Source organism: Eretmochelys imbricata, chromosome 2, assembly GCF_965152235.1.
Source record: "Eretmochelys imbricata isolate rEreImb1 chromosome 2, rEreImb1.hap1, whole genome shotgun sequence".
Lineage (NCBI taxonomy): Eukaryota > Metazoa > Chordata > Testudines > Cheloniidae > Eretmochelys > Eretmochelys imbricata.
Window position 1 is genome coordinate 81,182,552 of NC_135573.1, and position 21,950 is coordinate 81,204,501.

Sequence of the window (21,950 nt, forward strand, 5' to 3'; positions counted from 1 at the left end):
TCATCAGGGCTAACTTCTACATATGGGGGAGCCTCTTGCCCTCTGAATTGGGGGGTCTTAGGGTCACAATCACACACTGTTCCAATACTGCTAAGTCATCCTACCCTCTCTCCCATAACCTCCCAGAGACAGACCTGGTTACAGCATCCTCCCCCTCCCTGCTCTTCTGTTGCTGCTGCTGGAACACCCTTACCCTCTGCTTTGGGAACAGCTCTCACCTTCTGCACTGGTAGCTATTTGAGTGGTGTTGGGGGATGTCTCTCCTGGGAATTACCCTTTTTCGGCATGGGCAACAGTGTTTAACAACATGGCAAGCCAGGCATTTTGTTGCTAGTTACTGCTGGTGAAGTTTCTGTCCTAGTGTCACTGCAGCTCTTTTCCATCATGGCAGTTAAGTTACTTGTGAGGGAGCATGTCCTACCCCGATTTTGTACACTGACTTAATGAATAGCATCATGTCTCCCTGTAGTGGTTGACTCACAGTGCCTATAACAACCTGTGATTGCTGACACCTTTAGCTGAAGTGGTAGGGACTTAGAATCATAGAATATCAGGGTTGGAAGGGACCTCAGGAGGTCATCTAGTCCGACCCCCTGCTCAAAGCAGGACCAATCCCTAAATTTTTTTTGCCCCAGATCCCTCAAGGATTGAACTCACAACCCTGGGTTTAGCAGGCCAATGCTCAAACCACTGAGCTATGCCTCCCTCCCTTGTGCCTATGGTCTGTGATCTGAGTGTTGTTTGTGCTTGCACAGTTCAATACAGATCTCATCTAGCAGTACAGTCCTGTGTCTGACTTCTCCTGCTGCCAGTTCTCAGGCAGGGAACCAGTGAGTGGGAGGCAGGGCATATCAGGAGGTCAGGCTAGGGCTAAAGGAGAATTGTGGTTGAGGTGGATCTAGTGACTGCTAGAACTGACGTCAGCAGCATGCAGCTTAGTCCATTGGATCAGAGACGGGTGTGCCGGCAGTCACTGTGTGGGGTAGGGTGTTCTTTTATGAGAAGGACAAACTAGGAGTGGGGAGGGAATTAAGTTCATACAAGGGGAAAAGAATCAGAGCAGAGTTTTCTTCCTTCCCATTCCTCACAAAAGAAACCTCAGGACAAGAATTCTCCTACTGACACAGCTACGGTCTAACTTATGGGGGAAAGACTCAAAGTACAACTCACTGCAATTCACTGGCTAGATATTGCATATCTTCTGTGAGCCAAATTCTGGTACTCAGCACTTGCTTATGTCTTACGGACCCGTTCTGTATAGCATTTGCCTTCTCTTCTTATTGTGCCCATTCTTTGCTTGTTTGCAGGATGGCGGTACCGCTCTGTTAGCAGCTTGTCAGTATGGCCACATGCGAGTGGTGGAAACTCTACTGAAGCATGGTGCCAACATACATGATCAACTATGTGTGAGTTCATTGGAAGTAGATATAAACACCACTGACAGTGGAACAAACAAAGTGTGGAGTTTTACAGTTCAGCTACTACAGATTGTCTTAGCACCAGTGCAGTAAGGCATTTGCCAAAGGTTCTCTTTTTATACATTTTTAATGTAATTGTTATTAATTGTGTGTTCGTTACGATACTGGGAGAAAGGTACAAAGCCAAGAAGGGAAATTTAGTTGGTCTGTATTACCAAGTTAGGTCATCTGAACTACATCATTCACGGCTGTGAAAAATTTCACTCTCTGTGTGATGTAATTAAGCCATCCTAAGCCCTGGTATCGATACTGCTGCGTCAACGGAAGAATTCTTCTGTTACCCTACCTGACGTCTTTCAGAAGTGGATTTACTACAGTGATGGATGAACCCCTTCCCTTGGTGTAGTAAATGTCTATTCTGCAGCAGCGGCACGCTTCTACTGTATACCTCTCCTTTTGTGTATTGTGGCTGAACGGAAAACTTTCAAATCTTTGGGCCTGATTCTCCATGCCCATTGTGTCATTTTTCACACGCCGGAGTAAATAGCTACATAAGGTGCAAGGCAGTGGAGGATCAGGCCTTTAGTTTTTCTCTTGACATGTGGATATCGTTACAGGTAGAACTGCAGTTACATTTTCTTAACATCATTACATGCTGACATTCAGTTAAAGTGAAGATACTGGGGGAATGTACCTCTCTCACCTGACAGTGCTTTGAAAACAAATAAAAATAAATAACTGGTACAAATGACTTGATGGACATAATATAGCTGGATTTTCAGAGAGCTGGAAGGGGCTGATCAGGCCCTGGATGAATCCCCATCTGATTTACTGTGGTAGAGTTGCATACAAGCATAATAAAACAAAAATGCGTGGCTTTGCACCCTCTGCCACCCTTTCCTAACTAAAGTCAACCCAGACAAAAAGGAAGCCATCCTCTGTGGGGTTATGATGTTCTCTCAGCTAACTCTACTGGAGCTAAGTCCCATGATGGGAAGTGCTCCCATGAGGTGCTAAGTCCCTTCATCCCCCCTCATTTCACAGCAATGTTCAACATCTTCCAGTTTCAAGCCCTAAACACACAGTATCCCCTGTGTGTAACATACCTGGCTATGACTTCCTGTTCCATGTTTGCTGTTGCATAGTGATTACTTTTTTTACCCTGAGGGGCCATATTTAGCCATGTTTGTCACTTCCTGGTAGGGTGTGCGCTATGTATTTCCACTGAGGTCTAAAATAACATTTGCCACATCCAACGCATGCACTTAGATGTGAAGGCAATAAAGTAACCTCCCTGCCATCTCTCTAGGAATGGAGCAGCATTCTTAATTGTATTTATAAGCTTGTTTTGATTACCCGTAGCCATTTTTTTTAGAAGTTGTGCAATAACACCCTTATGTAGGCAGTTAAAAAATTAAAATAAAAGAGAATTCAGAGGAAAACAAGTATTAGCTCTGCTTCTTTTGCATAGCGCTGCTGAATTAAGTTTGCAAGGTGGTGGTGGTGTCTGGCTGCCCACTTGATTGGCAAGCTTCCATGCAAGAGGGAGTTCAAACCCATGCTTGTCAGAGCAATTATTCTAAAAGCATCAGGATTTCACTTTCAATCTTTAAGCTGACTAAATGTTAGCAGTGTGGGGAAGAGAAGGAGCCCTAATTAAAAGGAAACCTTTTTTGCATTGATTGGTGCTGTAATAAAGAGCTGTTTTCAGATTACTAAACATTATTTGTTCTGAAAGAGGAACTTGAACAGAAGGACTCCTGTTGTGTCTGTCTGGTGCACACAGCCTGCAAAAGGGGCTAAACACAATTAACCAACCCTATGCGCCTGCCAACCAGCCAGACACCATCTAGCCTTCAGTGTGCCCAAGTAACCCATACATTACTTGTATGTTGGAACAAGTCAGTGTGCAATCGAATATAATAATCTAATGGCTTGTCCACGTAGCACATTACTGCATGGGAAGCCATGGTGTGAATCTACAGACCACCAGCTTGCCACACAGTAACATCCTGTGTGGACACTGCTACAGCGCAGTGAAAGTACCAGAGTGTAGCGTAGCGTATTGTCCTTTCAAGTAGTAGCACCTCAGCCGCGCTCTAGGACTTTCACTGCACTCTAGCAGTGTCCACCTGGGATGTTACTGCACAGCAAGCTGTGCACTGTAGATTCATATTATGGCTTGCCATGTAAGCAAGCCCAAAACCCATGAAGTGTAAGAAACCTAGCCAAAGAGAAATATGGGAAATAAAATCTCGTCCATCAGACGCTTCTTCTGATTCCCAAGATCTCAACCCTCTTGGCATCAGGGGCAAACTTTCCAAATCTGGGACCTGAAGCAAGGACCACTGGCAACCCACTGATGCTGGATCAGGTCCCTGGTGATTGGAAAAAATAAGGTCTTCTATTGTCTAAGTAGCTCAGCTAAGTATAAACAACTGCAGTTAGTCCCAGTGTAGTGATGTACCACCAACATGTAAGCAAGGGGCTTTTGCTAAAATATTCCCCTTAGCCTGTGATAAACTTAGTGTGCCAGGGGAGAATGCAGTTGCAGAGGGAGGGTGGAGCGGGTTTAGCATCTTATTAATTTGTTTACCCATTTAAACCAAAACACTTCCTCTTAACCATCGGGGAAACAAAATTCCCTTAATATGCACTTCAGTGGGAACTACACAGGCAGAGACTGCATCATGTCTGAATGCCTGTCCCAACACCAATGCAAGTTTCCACTCTTAGCTAGACAAATAAAACATTACAGCTGACTGAAATTTTGAAACCTTTTTTTCATTGGAAAATGGCCTTTTTTCAAAGAAGAACCTAAAAATGTTTGACTTTTGGAAACCTAACACAGAAAATGTTTTTGGATGTCAAAAGCTGAAAACATCTACAATTTTAAAAAAAAAAAAATGTTTTTTGTTGAAAAGCTAAAAACTGTCAGTGAAGTGTTTTGAAAAATCAAAAATTGTTAATTTCTTTCAAAAGCTTTTATAGAAAATACCATTTTCCAGCCAGGTCCACAAACTACCTTGCTGAGTGTAAGCCACTGGTAAGTGTTTCTATTTCAGGTCCTCCTTTTATGGCTGCTCTACAGAGATGAGTCTACTGCAACTGCCAGCCAAAGGAGTTAATCCTTCAGCTCGACTGGTAGAAGTTAGTGATTTTAGGCCCCAATTCAGCGAAGTGCTTACGCAGATGCTTTAAATTAAATACATGGTTAAGTCCATCCTTCTTTAGCAAAGCACTTAAGAACTTTGCTGCATAGGGATGGACTTAAGTATGTGCTTAAGTGCTTTGGTGACTTGGAGGCCTTAACATGGCAGGCCCTGGGTTCAAATCTCAGCTTTGACCCATGATTGCAGACATTACATTTGTATACGTAAGAGGAATGCTACACACCCAGTCTAGTTTGTTGTGAACTAAACTCAGGATTTTGGTGATGACGAGTTTCTTGTGTGTAGCTATTTATACGTTATTAAGTTGCATAATGGCACAGACAGGGAAATATGTTTTGATGTAAATATCTAGTGTAGCTTTACCAATTAAGCTTTATTTATTTTTACTCAGGATGGAGCTACTGCACTTTTTCTGGCTGCCCAAGGAGGTTATCTGGATGTCATCAGATTATTGTTATCTTCAGGAGCAAAGGTCAACCAGCCAAGGCAGGTAATGTTCAGCATTGCACTACCAAAGCAGAGACGGCATTTAATTAACATTCTCTTGCTAAAAATATGGCTGGAATTTTCAAAGGCCCTAAGGGAGTTAATCTTTCAACTGAAGCTGGGCACCTGATGTCCTCAGGCCCCTTTGAAATTCCATCTTAAAACACTAGCAGTCGATAGTACTCCACATATCCCCTGCTAAAGTCAACCAGTCAGATTTATGTATTTATTAAAACCCAACCACAGCTATGTCTTTGGTATCAAAGTTAATCTTTGATAAAAAGCTTTGACTTTGAGTTTACTTCATGCTGTCTATACACACTGTAATAATCAGTCGTAAATTGTAGTTTAACCTCCTTAAACATTTGGTACCTGTACAACTGCCATCCCTGTTTCAACTTAGTTGCTCTCTAGGTTCTGATGCATAACCACACGCATAACTTTAAGCATGAGAGTAGATCCACTGAAGACAGTGGAGCTACTCTCCTGCTTTGTTACACAATGTGCTTAGTGCTTTGCTGGATCAGACACTACTGCTCTGGGGGCCGAATCCAACTCCCGTTAAAGTCAAGTGGAGTTGATTCAGGCCTCAAGGGAATGCAAACATTTTAAACTACATCAGGAAGTAAATACAGATGAAAGGTTTCTAACGTATCCATAATTTTGCCTCCTTGTATCTGAAGAGGGAGTCTTAATAGGTCTTAATAGGTCAGCCATTTTTTTTGCCTTTGGATGCTGACATGCATGTAAAATGAGCACTTATGTATCTAGCCACCAATTTGAGCATCCAGATGGGGATTTGCAGATCTTACTTAGATACCCATATTAGAAAACGGGGTTTCCCAGGATGCTTGATTTTACATCAGAGAGTCTCACCTAAGGGTTGCTAAACCAGTTCAAATAAGCTAATCTACCCTGAATCTTCACCACACTTAACCTGTACATTTAAAAATATTTGGGTAATGTTCCCTTGTTGCATTGTTCATGTATGTCTCTGCTAGCTGGCTGAGGTTTACTGGTTTCAGCTGGGTAGGAAATAGGAGAAAATGGGATGAGAGAGCCCTAATACAGTGCAGAATGTAGTATGTGAATAGGCTGTCTAGCTTTTCCTATATTTCCTGACTTCCTACCCAGAAGAGCCCAGCAAGTCACAGCCGGGCAGCAGAGAATTACATGTACTGCTTCAGCAGCTTCTGTGTGGGCCATGGGTGTCTTTTCATTGGAAAAATCTCTGCTGCTACTTAGCACAAGGAAATAGGACCATCCATTCATATACCTGTATATCCACATTGAGACCATCCTACCCCTCTGTCTGTACCCTCTCCCTTAGCCACCAGTTTATAGGTAGAAAGTTGGCAGGTGTTCTCTGAGCTGATGCTTAAATTACTCCTTGGCTACAGTCTCTCTGGCTTTGTCTAGACTGTGATTTGTTAAAAGGTGGTAACCAACACATTCTAGGTATCTAGGGCAGTGTATACTTTAATATGAGCTAAACCAGTCAAGATAAAGCTATGGGGACAGCCGAGCTTTAACTCGACCATGTTAAAGTGTACACTGCCTTGTCTACGCTATACTCTTAGCTAACATGTCAACTAAGTAAGATGTTCTAACACCTAATAATAACACACTCTTAAACTGAAGTCCAGGCCGAGCCTCTCTGTCTTGTCTCTGAGGGTATGTCTATGTAACCCATGCCCTAAGTTCCCTGTAAACCGCACCGCCGCGCAGCAGCCTATTTAGCACCATGCAGGCGCTCCGAGAACCCGCCCGGGGACCTGTCACCTGCCGTGGCTGGGGGAGGGGCACCCCTCCTCCGGTCCCAACCTGCCATGGCCGGGACCTGCCGCAGCTGGGGCGCCCCTCCCGCAGCCTGAACGAGGCCAGGTCAGTGCAGCCTCAGCTGCAGCTGCGGCAGCCCTACCCCAGCCGGGGCAGCCTGGCCCAAACCCAGGTGACCTAGCTTAGACCCAGCTGCGGCGGCCTGGCTCCAGGGCAGCACGACCTGAACCTGCGTGGCCCAGCCGAGGCGGCCCGCCTGGCCTGAACCTGGGCGGCCCAGCCTCGACCCAGCTGCTGCAGGGTGGCCCTGCCTGGCCCCAGCCGTGGCCGGGGCAGCGTGGCCCCAACCCAGCTGCTGCCGGGGCAGCCTGGCCCAAACCCGGGTGGCCTGGCCCAGACCCAGCCGTGGCCAGGGCGCCCCTCCCTCAACCCAGCCCGGATCTCTGGGGTCAGGGGAGGGGTGCCTATCCTGTGGCCCCAGCCCCAGAGCTTCTGCGGCAGGGAGAGGCGCTTCTCCCCTGCCAGCCGAGGTGCTGCTGTGGGGGGAGAGAGCTAGGGGGAGTCTTCTCTCCCCGCCGTAGCCCCAGAGCACTGTCCTGCATCCCAAATCCCTCCTCCCAGCCCCACCCCAGAGCCCACACCTCCAGCCGGAGTTCCCAACCCCCTGCCCCAGCCCTGAACCCCTTCCCATACTCCGAACCCCTCGGACTCACCCCCACCACATGAATTTTGTTATGTGCACCAATATGGAGGTGATGTGTCCTCCATATTGGTGCCCATAACAAAATTCATTCCGCACATGGGTGGGGAAAATGAGAGGGAACACTGTATGCCTGCAGGGTGTGGTGCTCTGTATACTTCTGGTGGCACCTAGACAACCTAGAGATTGATGAATCCGTTATAGCCTTGGTTAAAATCCATGGGGGCTTTAGCTCATGCAGTAGAGGCTCATGCACTAAGTTTCAGAGGTCCCAGATTCGATCCCGCCCGCCGACAACCGGGGTCTGTCAACATTACATCTGCACAGTAATTAAACACCTGTGGCTGGCCTGGGTCAGCTGACTCAGGATTGCTGGTTGGGCTCGGGCTGCGGGGCTGTTAAATTGAGGTGTAGAGATTCGGGCTATGGCTGGGTTCTGGGACTCTCCCCCCGATAGGGATTCCCAGGGCCCTGGCTCCAGCTCGAGTCCAGGCATCTCTACAGCGATTTTACAACCCCACAGTCTGAGCTCCACGAGCCTGAGTCATCTGACCTGGACCCACCACTGCTATGTTGCAGATCTTTTATTCCAGTGTAAAAGTACCCTAGCAGTCTAGACCTAGATCGGTGCAAGGTTCCTTTTGGCCTTTGCTAAGTTCGGTACCTAGTGACCAGCTGCTAAGTTTAGCTCTGGATAAATTCCGTGGTGTTTATGTCTGGAATCTTTGTTTGGGCCCATCTCTAATCTGAACTGTTTTCTTAACAAATGAAAAGCCTGTTATTATCACTCTGATAATTAAAGAAATGGCTTGATGGGCTTTCATCACTTCCCCCGCCCCGCCCACAAAAATTAGCCTTGGTTCAAGTGTGAGAAATATCCATCCAAGAGTGATATTTAAACAGTGCTCCTCAACCAGCAACTGCAACATTGCTATATTGCCATCACTGATGTAGTAAGTATTTCCTGGTGCTATGTTGCACTGTATATAAGGCTGGCCTTAGGCTTTGTAGGTCCCTATGTGAAGTAAAACTTACCAGACCCCATCCTTCTCTTTCCCCCCTCACCACCAGGCCCTCTTTCTGTCTTGCTCTCGTGAATGTACATCTCAACATTTACATTATTTAATAATGTAGCTTTGGGACCAATTTCATTTGTTTCTTCCTTAACAGTATAATTTCTGCCTGCACAGACATCCTTTCCTTCCTTGTGACGTTGTGACAAGGTCTCCATGGGGGCTGCACTGACATTCTTTTGCCATCATGTGGTCTAGACAGAGCTTTGGGAGCAGCATCTGAAGTCTGGTACAGGCTAGCTTTCTTTGCCGCTCTAACTCCAAAACAAATATCAGAGCGGTAGTCGTGTTAGTCTGTATCCACAAAAACAACGGGGAGTCCGGTGGCACCTTACGGACTAACAAACCAAGATGGTTGTTTGCCAGTGAGGTTCACATGAAGGGTGACATGCTGCATCACACCAAGTTTTTAGTCTTAGATGCCAGGGGACGATCAAAATATTCAGTCTCTGAAAATTCAGCTTTTAAAGTGTTTTTTATATTATTTTCCATATAACATGCGTTGTGTGTGTGTATAGACACACACAATAAAACCTACAGACATTTTACGTGTGGATCAAGAAAACGTTGTTATAAACAAGGGGACAGAACTGCAACTGGTGTAAAAGGCACAGCTCCATTGCTGTCAGTGGAGCTATGCCAGTTAACACCAGCTGAGGACCAGACTCTTAAGGTTACGCAGCGCATCTGCCATGGGGCTCCTTAGTGGTAGTGCCATGAACACCATGGCTACTACCTTGATTTGGCCCCTCCTAAAAATCCACAACCACATCCAAACACTGGTGAATAGTAAAGTCCAGAGCCACAAAGCGGTCTCTTGAATTAGTGGAGTAAGATAAAGGTCAGCATAAATGTATGTCAGGAGGGAATGATATGATGATAGGTTATAGGGCTGTTAGGTGTAGCCAGATACAGTTTGTCTCTTTGTTTGCAATCACATAAGAAAATAAATATAGTTTTAATATAGGTAATGTATTTAAAATTCCCTATATTAGAAATATAATGGCCACATCAGGTCCAACCAAGCTCTGTTTGGGAAAGGATCCAGTGGCGATGGGGAAGAGAAAGGCAAAGGTAGCTTAGAGCCACCTTTTGACCTCCCCCAATCCCAGGGCAGCCAATGGCAGCTCTTACTGAACCTGGCTGGTAACACACACCTGTGAGCTGTTACACAATTGGGAATGGCTGAAGTGCAGCAGCACTTTGGCAGTGCTCACTATGCTGTGGGGTGGGAGTGAAATTGTTTAGACTCCACTGCGCTGGCTCTGTGCTACTGAGGAGTCCTGTATACAAGGGAAATCCTCAGATGGCTTTTTTAGGGCAGCTTCATGTCTTTTTTTTGCACCATGGACCTGTGCAAAGGGGACACATGTCAGGGGCCAAGCAGCTGGCCTAACGTGTAAATATTGTACCTATTTGGATGGTACCACTCTCCTCACCCACTGGGGACACCAATCTCGGAGGAAGAAGCTGCAGCTAACAATTTGCCTATGTACTGTATCCTGCTCTGCCCCCAACTTCATTTGTTTTTGTCATCTTTGCGTGTAAGCTCTTCAGGGCATGCACAGTCTCCTACTGTGTGTTTTAACAGCACCTACCATAATCAGTGCCCTGATCCTTTGGGCACTACTGCAATATAAATAATAGTGTTATCATTTCCTTCTGCTTCTTTTTATTCATATAGGTAAAACCTTAACTTAGCCTGAACTAAAGCAAAGCTACCAAGTCCCCTGTGCTAAACTTGTCTCGTCGTGTTTTGCAATTCTTACATACGTAGAATCACAAATTGCGCAATACATGTTCTATGTGCAGATTTCCCTGTTTTGATGGGGCTTGGATCTTTTCCAGGCTTTCCCAGCTCATGACTCTGGTGCCATATCCTAGCGCTCTCTGCTGGACAAAGTTTAAAAATGATCATGAAACACTTGAGTCATTGAGGGGGGAAAAGCTGTATACTGGAGATGGACAATTTTTGCCATCCCACTTGTTAGCGTGAGTTATATATATGCTCTGCATAAAAGAGAGCCTTTGAATTTTATTTTTGGATCACACAGAAAATTCACTGTGTAAACAGGATGTATACTAGGATGTGGGCAGCGACTGTGATATCAATGAGAACATAGATACAGAAATTATTCAGGAAAAAAAAAGCTCCTTTTTTTTTTCATTATTACTGTGTATTGGGCCTTAACTATGAAACCATGATTTCAGGATGTATCTTTGCTCTTTCTGTGCATCAGAAAAGACAGAAATGTAAAGGCTCGGCATGTATCAATGGGAGGAATGTTCTGCCCATTCTACCAAATGTGCTTAACCAGTTTCCCACCAAATGTGCTAAACAGCGAGCTGGTGAGCACACAGTTGGTGAGAATAAAAAGGATTTAACAATAAAAAGGAAAGTAGGGTTCTATGTATGTAGTGTAAAATGTTCAGCTTGGTTATGCGTGGGGAATTAGGTTTGATACTTCCATTCCACAACAATGGGAGAGGTCTGCCTAATACACTCAGCTCCCAAATGGTGCTTAAATGAAACCGTCTGTGTCTAGTTATGGCAGTGGTCCCCAAACTTTTCACGGTCGTGCCCCCCCTTACTCTTGTTCCCCTTACTCCGCCCACTCCTCTGCATGGAGCCAGAGCCAGGAGCAGGGCCATGGCGACAGGGGTAAGGGGGCTGAGGGCAAGTCTTGGGCCAAGAGCGGAGCCGCAGCTGGGAATGGAGCTGCAGCCAAGGGCTGAGGCTGGGGGCAGGGCTGGGGCCAGGGCTAGGAACGGAACCATGGCTGGGCCGTGGTCGGGGATCAAGGCTGGGGCTGGGAGCAGAGCCTCAGTCAGGAGCTGGGGCTGCGACAGAGCTGGGGGCAGAGCAGGGCTTGGTAGCACTCCGTTCCCATGCCCCGTGGGGGCTGGCCCACGCCCTGCCACGCCCCCCCAAACATTCCTCCATGCCCCCCTAGGGGAGCAAATCCCACAGTTTGGGGACCACTGTTTTTATAGCATAAGATTTTATTAAGGTATCCAAGCTCACTCCTTCCAGTAGCCAGAATCTAGCAGTGAGCTGTCAGAGAGCAGTGTCACAAAGTGAAGTCTATATCAGTCTTGTTTTGCTTGAAGGACGGGACAGCTCCTTTGTGGATAGCATCTCAGATGGGTCACAGCGAGGTAGTGAGGGTAATGCTGCTCCGGGGAGCTGATCGAGATGCCACACGGAACGTGAGTAATTTTCACTTTTGGAGTGACTCTTAAAGGGAGACTGCCCATTTTCTTAGCAACTTTCATCAGAGGATCTCCGCACACTATACATCAATTAATTTAGTCTCAGACCACCCCGGTGAGATAAGAAAAAATAATGATGCCTAATGTATTGTTGGGGAAACCGAGGCAGAGACACATTGCAGTTAGCTCAAGATCACACACACAAATTCTGTGGTGGACATGGAAATAGGACTTACATCCTCAGGAATCTTCTAGGGCCCCAAAGCCATCTGCATGAAAGCATTACACCTCTGTACAAGTTTGGGGATCCCTGTATCCCCTCTCCTTGTCAGGCAGTGCAGCTCCAGTGAGCCAGGATGCCATGGGCTGCCCTTTCCCTCGGTCTCTGGGCCCATCGTTTTGTAGGGGTTCTTTAGTGTAGGAAATGGGGAAAGAAAAGTTCATATAAATTCCCTGTGGTGTTAGAGATGAGTGAGACTGAAGATGATGCGTGTTGTCCCCAGCTTTACCCCTCCTGCATTCTCCCTCCCTGCTCCCCATTCAAAGATCCCTGGATTTGCAGATGGCCCACCATGAATTCCAGAGACAGACGGAATGATGCTGTGGAGGTGGATATGCAAAGATCATGCATGGAGGGGACTATCCCTATATGGAGTCAGTGGGGGCAACCCTCCATTCAGTCAGAGAGCTTGTAAAGCTATCATAATAACTGAACACTTTTCTTTCTTTCTCCATTAAAGGATGGTACCACTGCTTTACTTAAAGCTGCTAACAAAGGGTATCATGATGTTATAGAGGAATTACTCAAATTCTCTCCTGCACTTGGCCTGTTGAAGGTATGTACTGAAGTACGTTGATATTGGCATATAGAGTTTGAGAGGCAAAAGGCCTGCTTCTCTACTGCGTTCATTGACATCAGTACAAAGCGAGTGTTCTGTTTTCTTGCTGATTCACAACCATTTTATAGGTATTTATGACTATGAAAAGGGAAGGCAGTGAAAATCTATATTCTTTTGATTTCAATACTCTTTAAATATGATTAAAACTCTTCTTTAAAATCCTACATACTAAGCTTTGGGAGGAGGATGCATACTGTGCTGTAGATAGAATTAAGCTTTGTTTTCTGCTATTTTTGTCTGAAATAAATAGATTGATGCAATTTTAGTGCCAAATCCTGCCCTCTGTTGCACTAATGTTACTGAGGGTGGAATTTGGCAAAGCAAGTTAGACTGCAAACTAGAATTCTAAGAGTGCTATTCCAGACAAAGCAATTCTGTATTTGATTTAGTTCTCTTTGAATGAATGTAGAGGCTTTGAAAATTACATTGGCTATTTGTGGGCAGATTTTTAAAAGCTGATTTCATGTGCCCATAGATTGCAGGTGCAAACATTACTGGCATGATTTTGCAGCTATTTTGGGGTGTAACTAATGTCACTTGGAGGTGTTAGTACCAGATTTTCAAGTAAAAACAGGTACTTAAACATCCAGGTGACATTAACTGTGGGTAGTTAACCAATACTGTATCACTCATTACAAGTGCAAAATTGCATCCCCACTTATTTGCATTTTCAATTCTGTGGCCCCAAAAAGGAGGCAGGCCTGTGGTGAAAGGTCTGGCCCCAACTCTCCAACATATATATTGAGAGAGAGAGAAAGAGAGAGAAGAAGCAAAAAACCCACAAAACTGGTTTGCCTAGAATATATTTCAAGTGATTTTATTTTGCTTTCTAAAGGCTGAAGTTAGTCTCCAGATCAACCTTTTGTTGTTTATTTAACATACTTCTAGTCTATTGAAAAATAGAATTACAAAAAAAACACTACTACTTGGTAATGTCAGCCTGACTCTTATTTACACTAACACGCCTTGAATTACATTTATACCCACTTTAAAGCCTCTGTACATTGCCAGGAAAGAGACTCATTGTTAAGGCCCTGTGTCTTTATGTCTGATCAGATCACTTTGATGGCCTAATCTCTATAGTGTTGTTTCTCTTTTCCTTATACACAGGTCTGTTCTTTGCTGCTGTTTCTGTTTTTGTTGTTTCCCCCCCATGCACCTGGTACAAATGTTTAGATGTATGTTTATATTTTCTAGAATGGGACTTCTGCTCTCCATGCGGCCGTGCTGGGTGGCAACATTAAAGCAGTCGCACTACTTTTGGAAGCGGGAGCAGATCCTTCTCTTAGGAACAAGGTACATTTTGGTGTTTTATCCAGAGCTTGTACAATGTTCCTGTGAAAACATTAAACATTGTTTCTTCCCTGTTACTACTAAACTCATTTTGAACAGCGGCAGTCCGCACTTTTGCATGTTGTCTTTGCAATGTGCCTCAACCCTCATCCAAAGAAATTATTCTCCATGCCCATTCAATCTTTAGTTTCTCTATAACACTAATTACAAGGATGCCAATTAGTGCCACTAAGGATAGTGGTATTTGTGATGTGGACATTAACCCAAGAAGAATTGGACGGGGACTGTGCAGTCATTCAATATAGATAGACCACCAAAGATTAAATTGTCACAACTTTCCGTCATACCAACTCACACCAGTCAGTTAGAAGTGAAAAGCTCTGTATACCATTAGTGCTCCCCTGAGCTATCCAATCTCACTAAATCATAAACTCTGTGTTGGTGTGCAAACTATATTTGAGAGAAACTATGACCAGCTAATATTCTTGGACAATCATAAATTACAGATATCTATGCACCAAGACTGGGTTGCGCCACCGGAGTTTAGATCTGGATTCAAACTTTCCCAAACCCTGTGTGTATTTGGATCTGAAATTTTGGATTAGTTTTAAATTAGATTACATTTTGGATTAGAAACAGCAGGTTGAAATCATAACTTATTTTCAAACTTTATATAGCAGGGTCCTTGAGACGATTCAGCTTCCTGGGTCTCCCTTTATTAATTATATTGGGGAGACAGAACAAATCACTCAGATCCCATAATTTATTACATGAATTCAGCACTTTTCATGTTTGCAAATTGCCTGCAAACAAGTTTTTACTTGATTCCATTAAGTATGTTATAATATGTATTGCATATCTTATGCAAACGTTTCTTCCTCTGTAGTTTGTTCATGAGCTATTTGTTGCAAGTACACCTCTACCCCAATATAACGCTGTCCTTGGGAGCCAAAAAATCATACCGCATTATAGGTGAAACCGCGTTACATCGAACTTAATTTGATCCACTGGAGCGTGCAGCCCTGCCCCCCCCCGGAGCGCTGCTTTACCGCGTTATATATGAATTTGTGTTATATCAGGGTAGAGATGTAGTTGCTATCAGGTTGGGTTGGTTAGTTGTGATTGGACACAGGTCACATGGTATTGTTTTCTGTTCTCTGAATGAATGAGTGAACATTTCAGAATCAGATTTCTGGTACAAATATTCTTGTTTGTGAATTCATCAACATTTATTTTCTGAGTATTCTCTAACAGTTGCTTAAAATATGCTGTTTCCATGAACACTCCTGGTAAGCTCATTTGCTGAAATACAGAAGAAAAAGGCTGCAAACAGGTGGAACAAACTCTCATTTTAAATCAAGAGAATAGTCACGTAAAATATTTAAGTAGTCAGACAGGCTTGATATAGGGAAAGAGAATGATTTCTAAAGCATTTTAAGATTTACCATATAAGAACTAGGAATTATAATTATCTTGAATAAGGGAAATAAAATGTACATATACTATTTCTATCACTTTCCACTAGATGGAAGCAGAGTCAATCTCTTTAAAACAAGCATGAGCATGAGCATGAGCTTTCGTGAGCTACATGTATCTGATGAAGTGAGCTGTAGCTCACGAAAGCTCATGCTCAAATAAATTGGTTAGTCTCTAAGGTGCCACAAGTACTCCTTTTCTTTTTGCGAATACAGACTAACAGGCTTGATATAGGGAAAGAGAATGATTTCTAAAGCATTTTAAGATTTACCATATAAGAACTAGGAATTATAATTATCTTGAATAAGGGAAATAAAATGTACATATACTATTTCTATCACTTTCCACTAGATGGAAGCAGAGTCAATCTCTTTAAAACAAGCATGAGCATGAGCATGAGCTTTCGTGAGCTACATGTATCTGATGAAGTGAGCTGTAGCTCACGAAAGCTCATGCTCAAATAAATTGGTTAGTCTCTAAGGTGCCACAAGTACTCCTTTTCTTTTTGCGAATACAGACTAACACGGCTGTTACTCTGAAACCTTTAAAACAATAGTTTATATTTTATTAGTAGTTCATGCTTTGTTTTGATAATATCCAAACAGATGTGCCAGTTTTTGCAACTACTAACAGTTATTTGCAGAGGGTGATAGAGTCCTTTCCTTGAGCTTTATTCTATAGTTCTTTCCCCTCCTCCCCACATTGGAAAATATTTGGAAAATAATATGCCATTTGGTGTCGTTGGGTGGATTTCCAAAACAAGAACATTACTTTGAAGAACTATTTCTCTTATATCTAAATGTTAATTTCTACAGGTCCTATTCCCATCGTTTTTGTTTTCAGTGGATATAAAGTAGGAGACAAAAATCTTTGATACTCTGGTCACTAAGAATCTAATACAAAGCCCATTTGCTGCTGGGTTTTTTTTTGTTTGTTTGTTTTGTTTTCCCCCATGCACACAGTACAAATGTTAGATGCCCATTTACTTCTGCGGGCTTTGGATAATGTCCTAAAGATCTGCCCCTGCTGCCATTGAATTCAATGGCAATATTCTCTTTTGCTTCTATGGGACTGTCATAGGGACTCCAAAATCCCCCCCGCGCAGAGCCTGTCAGCTGTTCAAATTTCACATAAGCCTTATTTTGAGGACTTGAGTAGAGCTTACATGTTGTATAGGCCTTGTGTTGACCCCTTTGTAGAGGACCAAATTTCACTTTTAAGGCCTCTCTACACTGTCTAAAATTTGAAATGGTTTTAAAAACTGGTCCACTAAATGATAAAGGAGCCATAGAGTAGACCAGGCTTGGGTAACCTGAACAGCTTGTGATGAAGTGGGTTCAAAACAAGCATATAGCAGGATTATAGGAAGTGAACACAAGGAAGAAAGAAAAGGAGGACTTGTGGCACCTTAGAGACTAACACATTTATTTGAGGATAAGCTTTCGTGAGCTACAGCTCACTTCATCGGAAGAAATTGTGATTACTCTTTCAGGGCTAGATTTTAATTAGCCCTAATAAGGCCACAACAGGTAAAGAAGGGGGGTAGGGCAAGTAAGGTGAGTGTGGCCACAAGGGGTACCCAGAGCCCGGCATGAGGGGATGGGGCTTGAACAGGAGCTACATGTCAGATACCCTCCCCCGCATGAGCAAATGGGTAGAACCACTGCTCTACTGCATGCTAGTCTATGGAGCTGTCCAGACCTTTAGGAGGGAGGGAAGTAGCATCCAAAAAAAGGGGGTGAAATAATGTATTCCTCCTCAAAGCGTACAGGGAAGGAACTGTGACTCAGCTACAGTCACTGTTAGGTAGGGTTGAGCCTAAAGGTTCATCTTAGCCCATAGTAACTAGAGTGCAGCCTACATTTAAACACAAATGATTCTTTATTGTGCCCAACATTTTCTCGAGGACTTTAAATTCTGGCCCGCATTTTCTAATCATGCTGTTTCTTGTTTCAGGCAAATGAACTGCCAGCAGAACTAACACAAAATGAACGCATCCTCCGGCTCCTCCAGACAAAAGAAAAGCACAGGAAAAGCTAACCCAACTTTGTGTCGGATGTGGTTTGGCAGGGAGGAGCCAGGTCCACACTGGCATGAAAGCAAATCTGGTTTTGAAAATGGCTTATTGAACCTGATTGCAGAATTGATGTAGCATGATTTAGCAAGGTCATCCTTCAGCACAGAGCAGGGGTGCACTAAAGCTTCAGTTTTGCACCATTAAACTCAATAGGAGTTTTGCCATGGGCTTCAGTGAGAGCAAGATAGGGCCCTAAAGGCCTTTTTGCACCACAGCCCTGTCTATACTTGAAAATCCCAGCATTCCCAGCAGTGCTATAAATCCTAAAATGTGTGTAGTACACTTTATAGCCACACACAAGTGCTCCAACCATTTCACAGGCATTCCCACTACTGTTTTGACTGCACTAGCTGAGATCAAGTCCTAACGCCTCTTTGTGTACCTGTTCAGTTTGAATCATTCAGCTTGTGTAGATGGGAAGCACAGATGTTCCAGCTGCACTGGTTCAATTAATCTCCTCAGCACAGTCCCCCAAGGCTTCAACCCACCCTTCAGTGATGGCTTTGGCAGTTTGGAGACCAGGCTGTGCCCCCCTTCCTCCCCACGGCCATTCCATGCAGGCCTGAAAGCTAAGGGGTGCTCATCTGGTCTCAGCTGTGCCCAGTAACTCCTTCCCTGTTTGCAGCCACATGTAGGACAGGAATATAGGACACAAACCAGCCTATTGAAATCACAACTTTATTTAGAACAAGGAATTTTTTATTGGCCAGTAGGAAAACAACCCACAACGCAATGGGGAAAAGTTAGGGATCGGAAACACCACAGCATCTACACACCCACACTAGAAACTTCAGTTCCATATGTAATGGACTACCTTACTCTGGAGTTGGCATGGCACGGAGGTAACTGTTTCATCTGTATCTCATATTTGCTTGAGACCTGAAAAGGAGACTTACGTGAAAACATATCCCAGGCTGCCCCCTCCCCCATCCCAAGTAAATCCTAGTTCTCTTGCTTACCAGGAGTGGGGGGGTTAAGTAACTTCTGGTTCTCCCCACTATCCTTGAGGATCAGAACATCTGCTAGGGGGCGACTCCCTGAGGTGGGGGAGGAGGATTGGAGAAACTGGCTGTGTGCCAATGGGTACCTCAAAGGGGTGTCCTCCCTCCAGCCCCTGGCCTTGACTGCTCTGTTTGGATCGTAGAGGGAGACACAAGAGAAAAGGTAGGTGTTACTTAAGCAACAACTCATTAAAATGATCCAAAACTTTACAATTTACCCCAAAAGTTATCAAGCAAATGAGAGCAAACTTGTTTCCCCCTCAGATTAAACTCTGACCTGTGTAGTACCACAATCCATCCAACAGTGGGTATGGGGGAGGCTGGTGGCCTTCTGCAATGTAGTTCCCTTTCCCTCCTAACATATGCTCAAATCCATGGACAGAACAGAGCCACTGGAAACAGTCACTGTGCAAACCAAGCGTAGCATTATGTTAACATATATTTAGCTGTGAAGCATACCTGTATGGGTGTTATAAATGTACAGTATACATTGTACACACAAACACATGTATATGACATGGCTTAGTGTTCACCAGCTACTATGCAATGCAGCTGCTCCAGGGACCTGTGCCTGGAATTATGGGAGAGGGCCCATTATGAGCAGGTACATCAGCAGTTGGTAGGCCATGTGTAATGTGGGCACGTTATACTCCTGAGGGCATTCTGTGCCAAAAAATTTTAAAAAATCTGTGCACAATATTTTAAAATTCTGCAAATTTTATTTGTTAAATAAATGTGAAGGCTTCAGCATGGCATGGGGGAGCACAGGCCACTGGCTGCACAGCGGTGGGAGATCACTCTGCAGCTTCTCCCAGGACACGGACTCACTGGTGAGGCTGCACCCAACCCTGACACAGTGCAAGGACCGGGCCTTCCCCAGAAGCACCCCAGGGCCTGCTGCTCCATGCGAGGTGCACCAGGTGTGGGCAGGCAGGTTCAGCACGGCAGGATCCAAGTGTGGAGGGGCTTAGTGTGGGGGGATCCAGGTGTTGGTTGAGAGGGTTCTATGTGGGGCCATGTGGGTGTGGGCAGCTCAGTGGGGGATTCAGGTGTGTGGGAGATCTGTATGCACAGGGACTTGTTAGGGGGTTCTGGATACAACCATAATGGGATGCTGCAGGAGGGTCCAGGTGAAAGTGGTTGGGGCTCGGCGGGGAGGGAGCCTGGGCATGCAGGGTGAATAGAGCTCGGGGGGGGGGGGGTCTGGGTGTAGGAGGATAGAGCTTGGCAGGGGGATCTGGGTGTGGGAGGGTCCAGATGCTGGGGGAATGGGGCTCGGTGGGGTGGAGATCCAGGTGCAGCTGGTTGGGACTAGGTGGGGTGGGGATCCAGGTGATTTATCAGAGTGGTCCAGGTGCAGGGGGAGTGGGGCTCCTTAAGAGGGTCTGGGTGTGGGGGTGTGAGGCTCCGTGGGAGGGTCTGGGTATGAGGGGTCTGGATGCACGGTGGTTGGTGGATGGGAGAGCAGCTCTCTGTACAGTGATCCTTCCCTCTGCAGCTGAGGAGCGATGGGCGCAGGAAGTGGGGGGTCGGGGGGTTTGCAGACTTTCCTGCAGTTGGGGGTGAAATCTCGGGGTGGGTCTGACCCAGCCCTTGATGCTGTGCAGGGGAAGAGGAAGTCCCATCCTCCCCAGCCCAGCCAGGACTAGCAGCTGAGCCCAGCGCAGGGTAGGAGCCACCAGCCAGGTCTTCCCCAGTTCCGCCCCGTGCCCCACAGAGATTTACCTCTCTGCTAGCTGCCGTGGGCACCCAAAACATACTGCTGGGGAAGGTCGCATGACTGCTCTTGTGGCTTCCCTTTGCTTCCCCATCAGAAAGTCATTTTTCCTGCAGGGAAGCAAAGAAATCTACAGGGACATAAATTCTGCACATTCGCAGTGGTGCAGAATTCCCCCAGGAGTAACATTATACCAGTGTGTACAGTAGAGGCCCATTAGTGTGGCCACAACAAATGGCTGCATTAATAAATAGTTCTCGAACACTCAGCTGCAACAATTAACCTTGCTGTGCTTCAGACCTCTAGTGTAGCTGGGACCTGATACAGCATGGTTAAGGTTCTGTAATGTGGATAGGACCTTGACATGTTTTAACCATGGCCCTGTACCATGTTACATCTATATACAGTAGTTATTGCAGTCAGTATATACACGCCCTAAATCATGTTAGTCAAAACCAAAGTTACAGATTTCCCTTGGTGAGGTTCAGACATGGTGCTAACTCAGTATGTGGACACAAACCATTCTGCCCACCTCCAAATCATGGCAAGTTGCTTCAAAGTGTTAGTGTGGACAGGGCTTTCATTCCCAAGGAAACATGGACTGCTGCCCTTTTAAAATTAGGCTGCAAGTCTGACCTTTAGGTGAATCATTGCACTTTTCCTTTAGTGAATAAAAAAGAGCCACATTACTATTGCTTGAGGGAATATAGTTCACTTTAGTGCAAACTGTTTCCTCCAATGTATGGATCATAGCCATAATTATTGCAAAACCAGGAATCTGGTACTCAGTGCAACTTATTGTTTTCTTGAGGGTAAGGGAGGTGGGGGAGAATCCAGGTCCTGGTTAATAGAAGTGAATGCACCTTTGCTTGCAAGCTACTATTATTATATATGGTATTAGAAGGGAAAACTGAATGCTTTCCTGTTAGAGTATGAGATGGTACCAGAACAATCTGCCTGGTTGGGTAATTAACAATGTGCTTTCATTGAATTAAAGCAACACTTTTGCCTAACTGAATCTTGTAGACAAGCTAGTATGGGATTAAAGAATTATGCATAGATACTTAAAGCATTGCTGTCTCCATGACACTCAGGATCTGACCCTGCAAGAGGCTGGGAAGTACTAAGCACCCTCGAATCCCAGTGACTTCAGTAGGAACTCGGGTTAAGGGATTCTAGGCAGCCCTGACCCCTCAGAAGTAAATCTCTCCCCTCCCTGATCACCTAGAGCTTCTTCAGAGCAGCAGTGGGTGGAGGTGAGTAGAGGCAACCAAAATCACGCAAAGAGAAGCCAGTTGAAGGCAGACAGACAATCATTTAAAGCCCTCAATAGCCAGCCTCGGTGGGCGAGTCAAGGATAAACACACCTTAGTCATGCAGTACTGGACAAGCCACAGTCCCAAAGCGAGGAATATTTGGCTTCTCTGACTCCAGAAGAGAGAGGAACTGGCCACTGACAGCCCTCTTTTCTCACACCCTCCTGATGGCAGGTCAAAGTAGAGAGGATAGAGTAGCCAGCAGTGGCCCTATCTGCAGCTGGAATAAAGGAACTGCGAGATCAAAGCTCAGGTGGCCAGTTAGTGCAGGTTTCTCAGTGAGTACTTGTCTCCAGTCCTGCCCAAGATGGGCAGAAATCAAGGAGGGG

The 21,950-nt window shown here is 45.1% G+C and overlaps 1 protein-coding gene across 1 annotated transcript in view; it reads left to right on the forward strand.

The window, feature by feature from the left end:
- The window catches only part of ANKRD29 (ankyrin repeat domain 29), a 40,138-nt gene extending 22,537 nt beyond the window's left edge, over positions 1-17,601 (forward strand). The window contains exons 5-10 of the mRNA XM_077809047.1: positions 1,308-1,406; positions 4,983-5,081; positions 11,741-11,839; positions 12,583-12,678; positions 13,939-14,037; positions 17,467-17,601. Coding sequence (XP_077665173.1) covers positions 1,308-1,406; positions 4,983-5,081; positions 11,741-11,839; positions 12,583-12,678; positions 13,939-14,037; positions 17,467-17,550 — 576 coding nt within the window. The 3' untranslated portion in view covers positions 17,551-17,601. The remainder of the gene's footprint in view (positions 1-1,307; positions 1,407-4,982; positions 5,082-11,740; positions 11,840-12,582; positions 12,679-13,938; positions 14,038-17,466) is intronic.
- Positions 17,602-21,950: the final 4,349 nt, after the last annotated feature.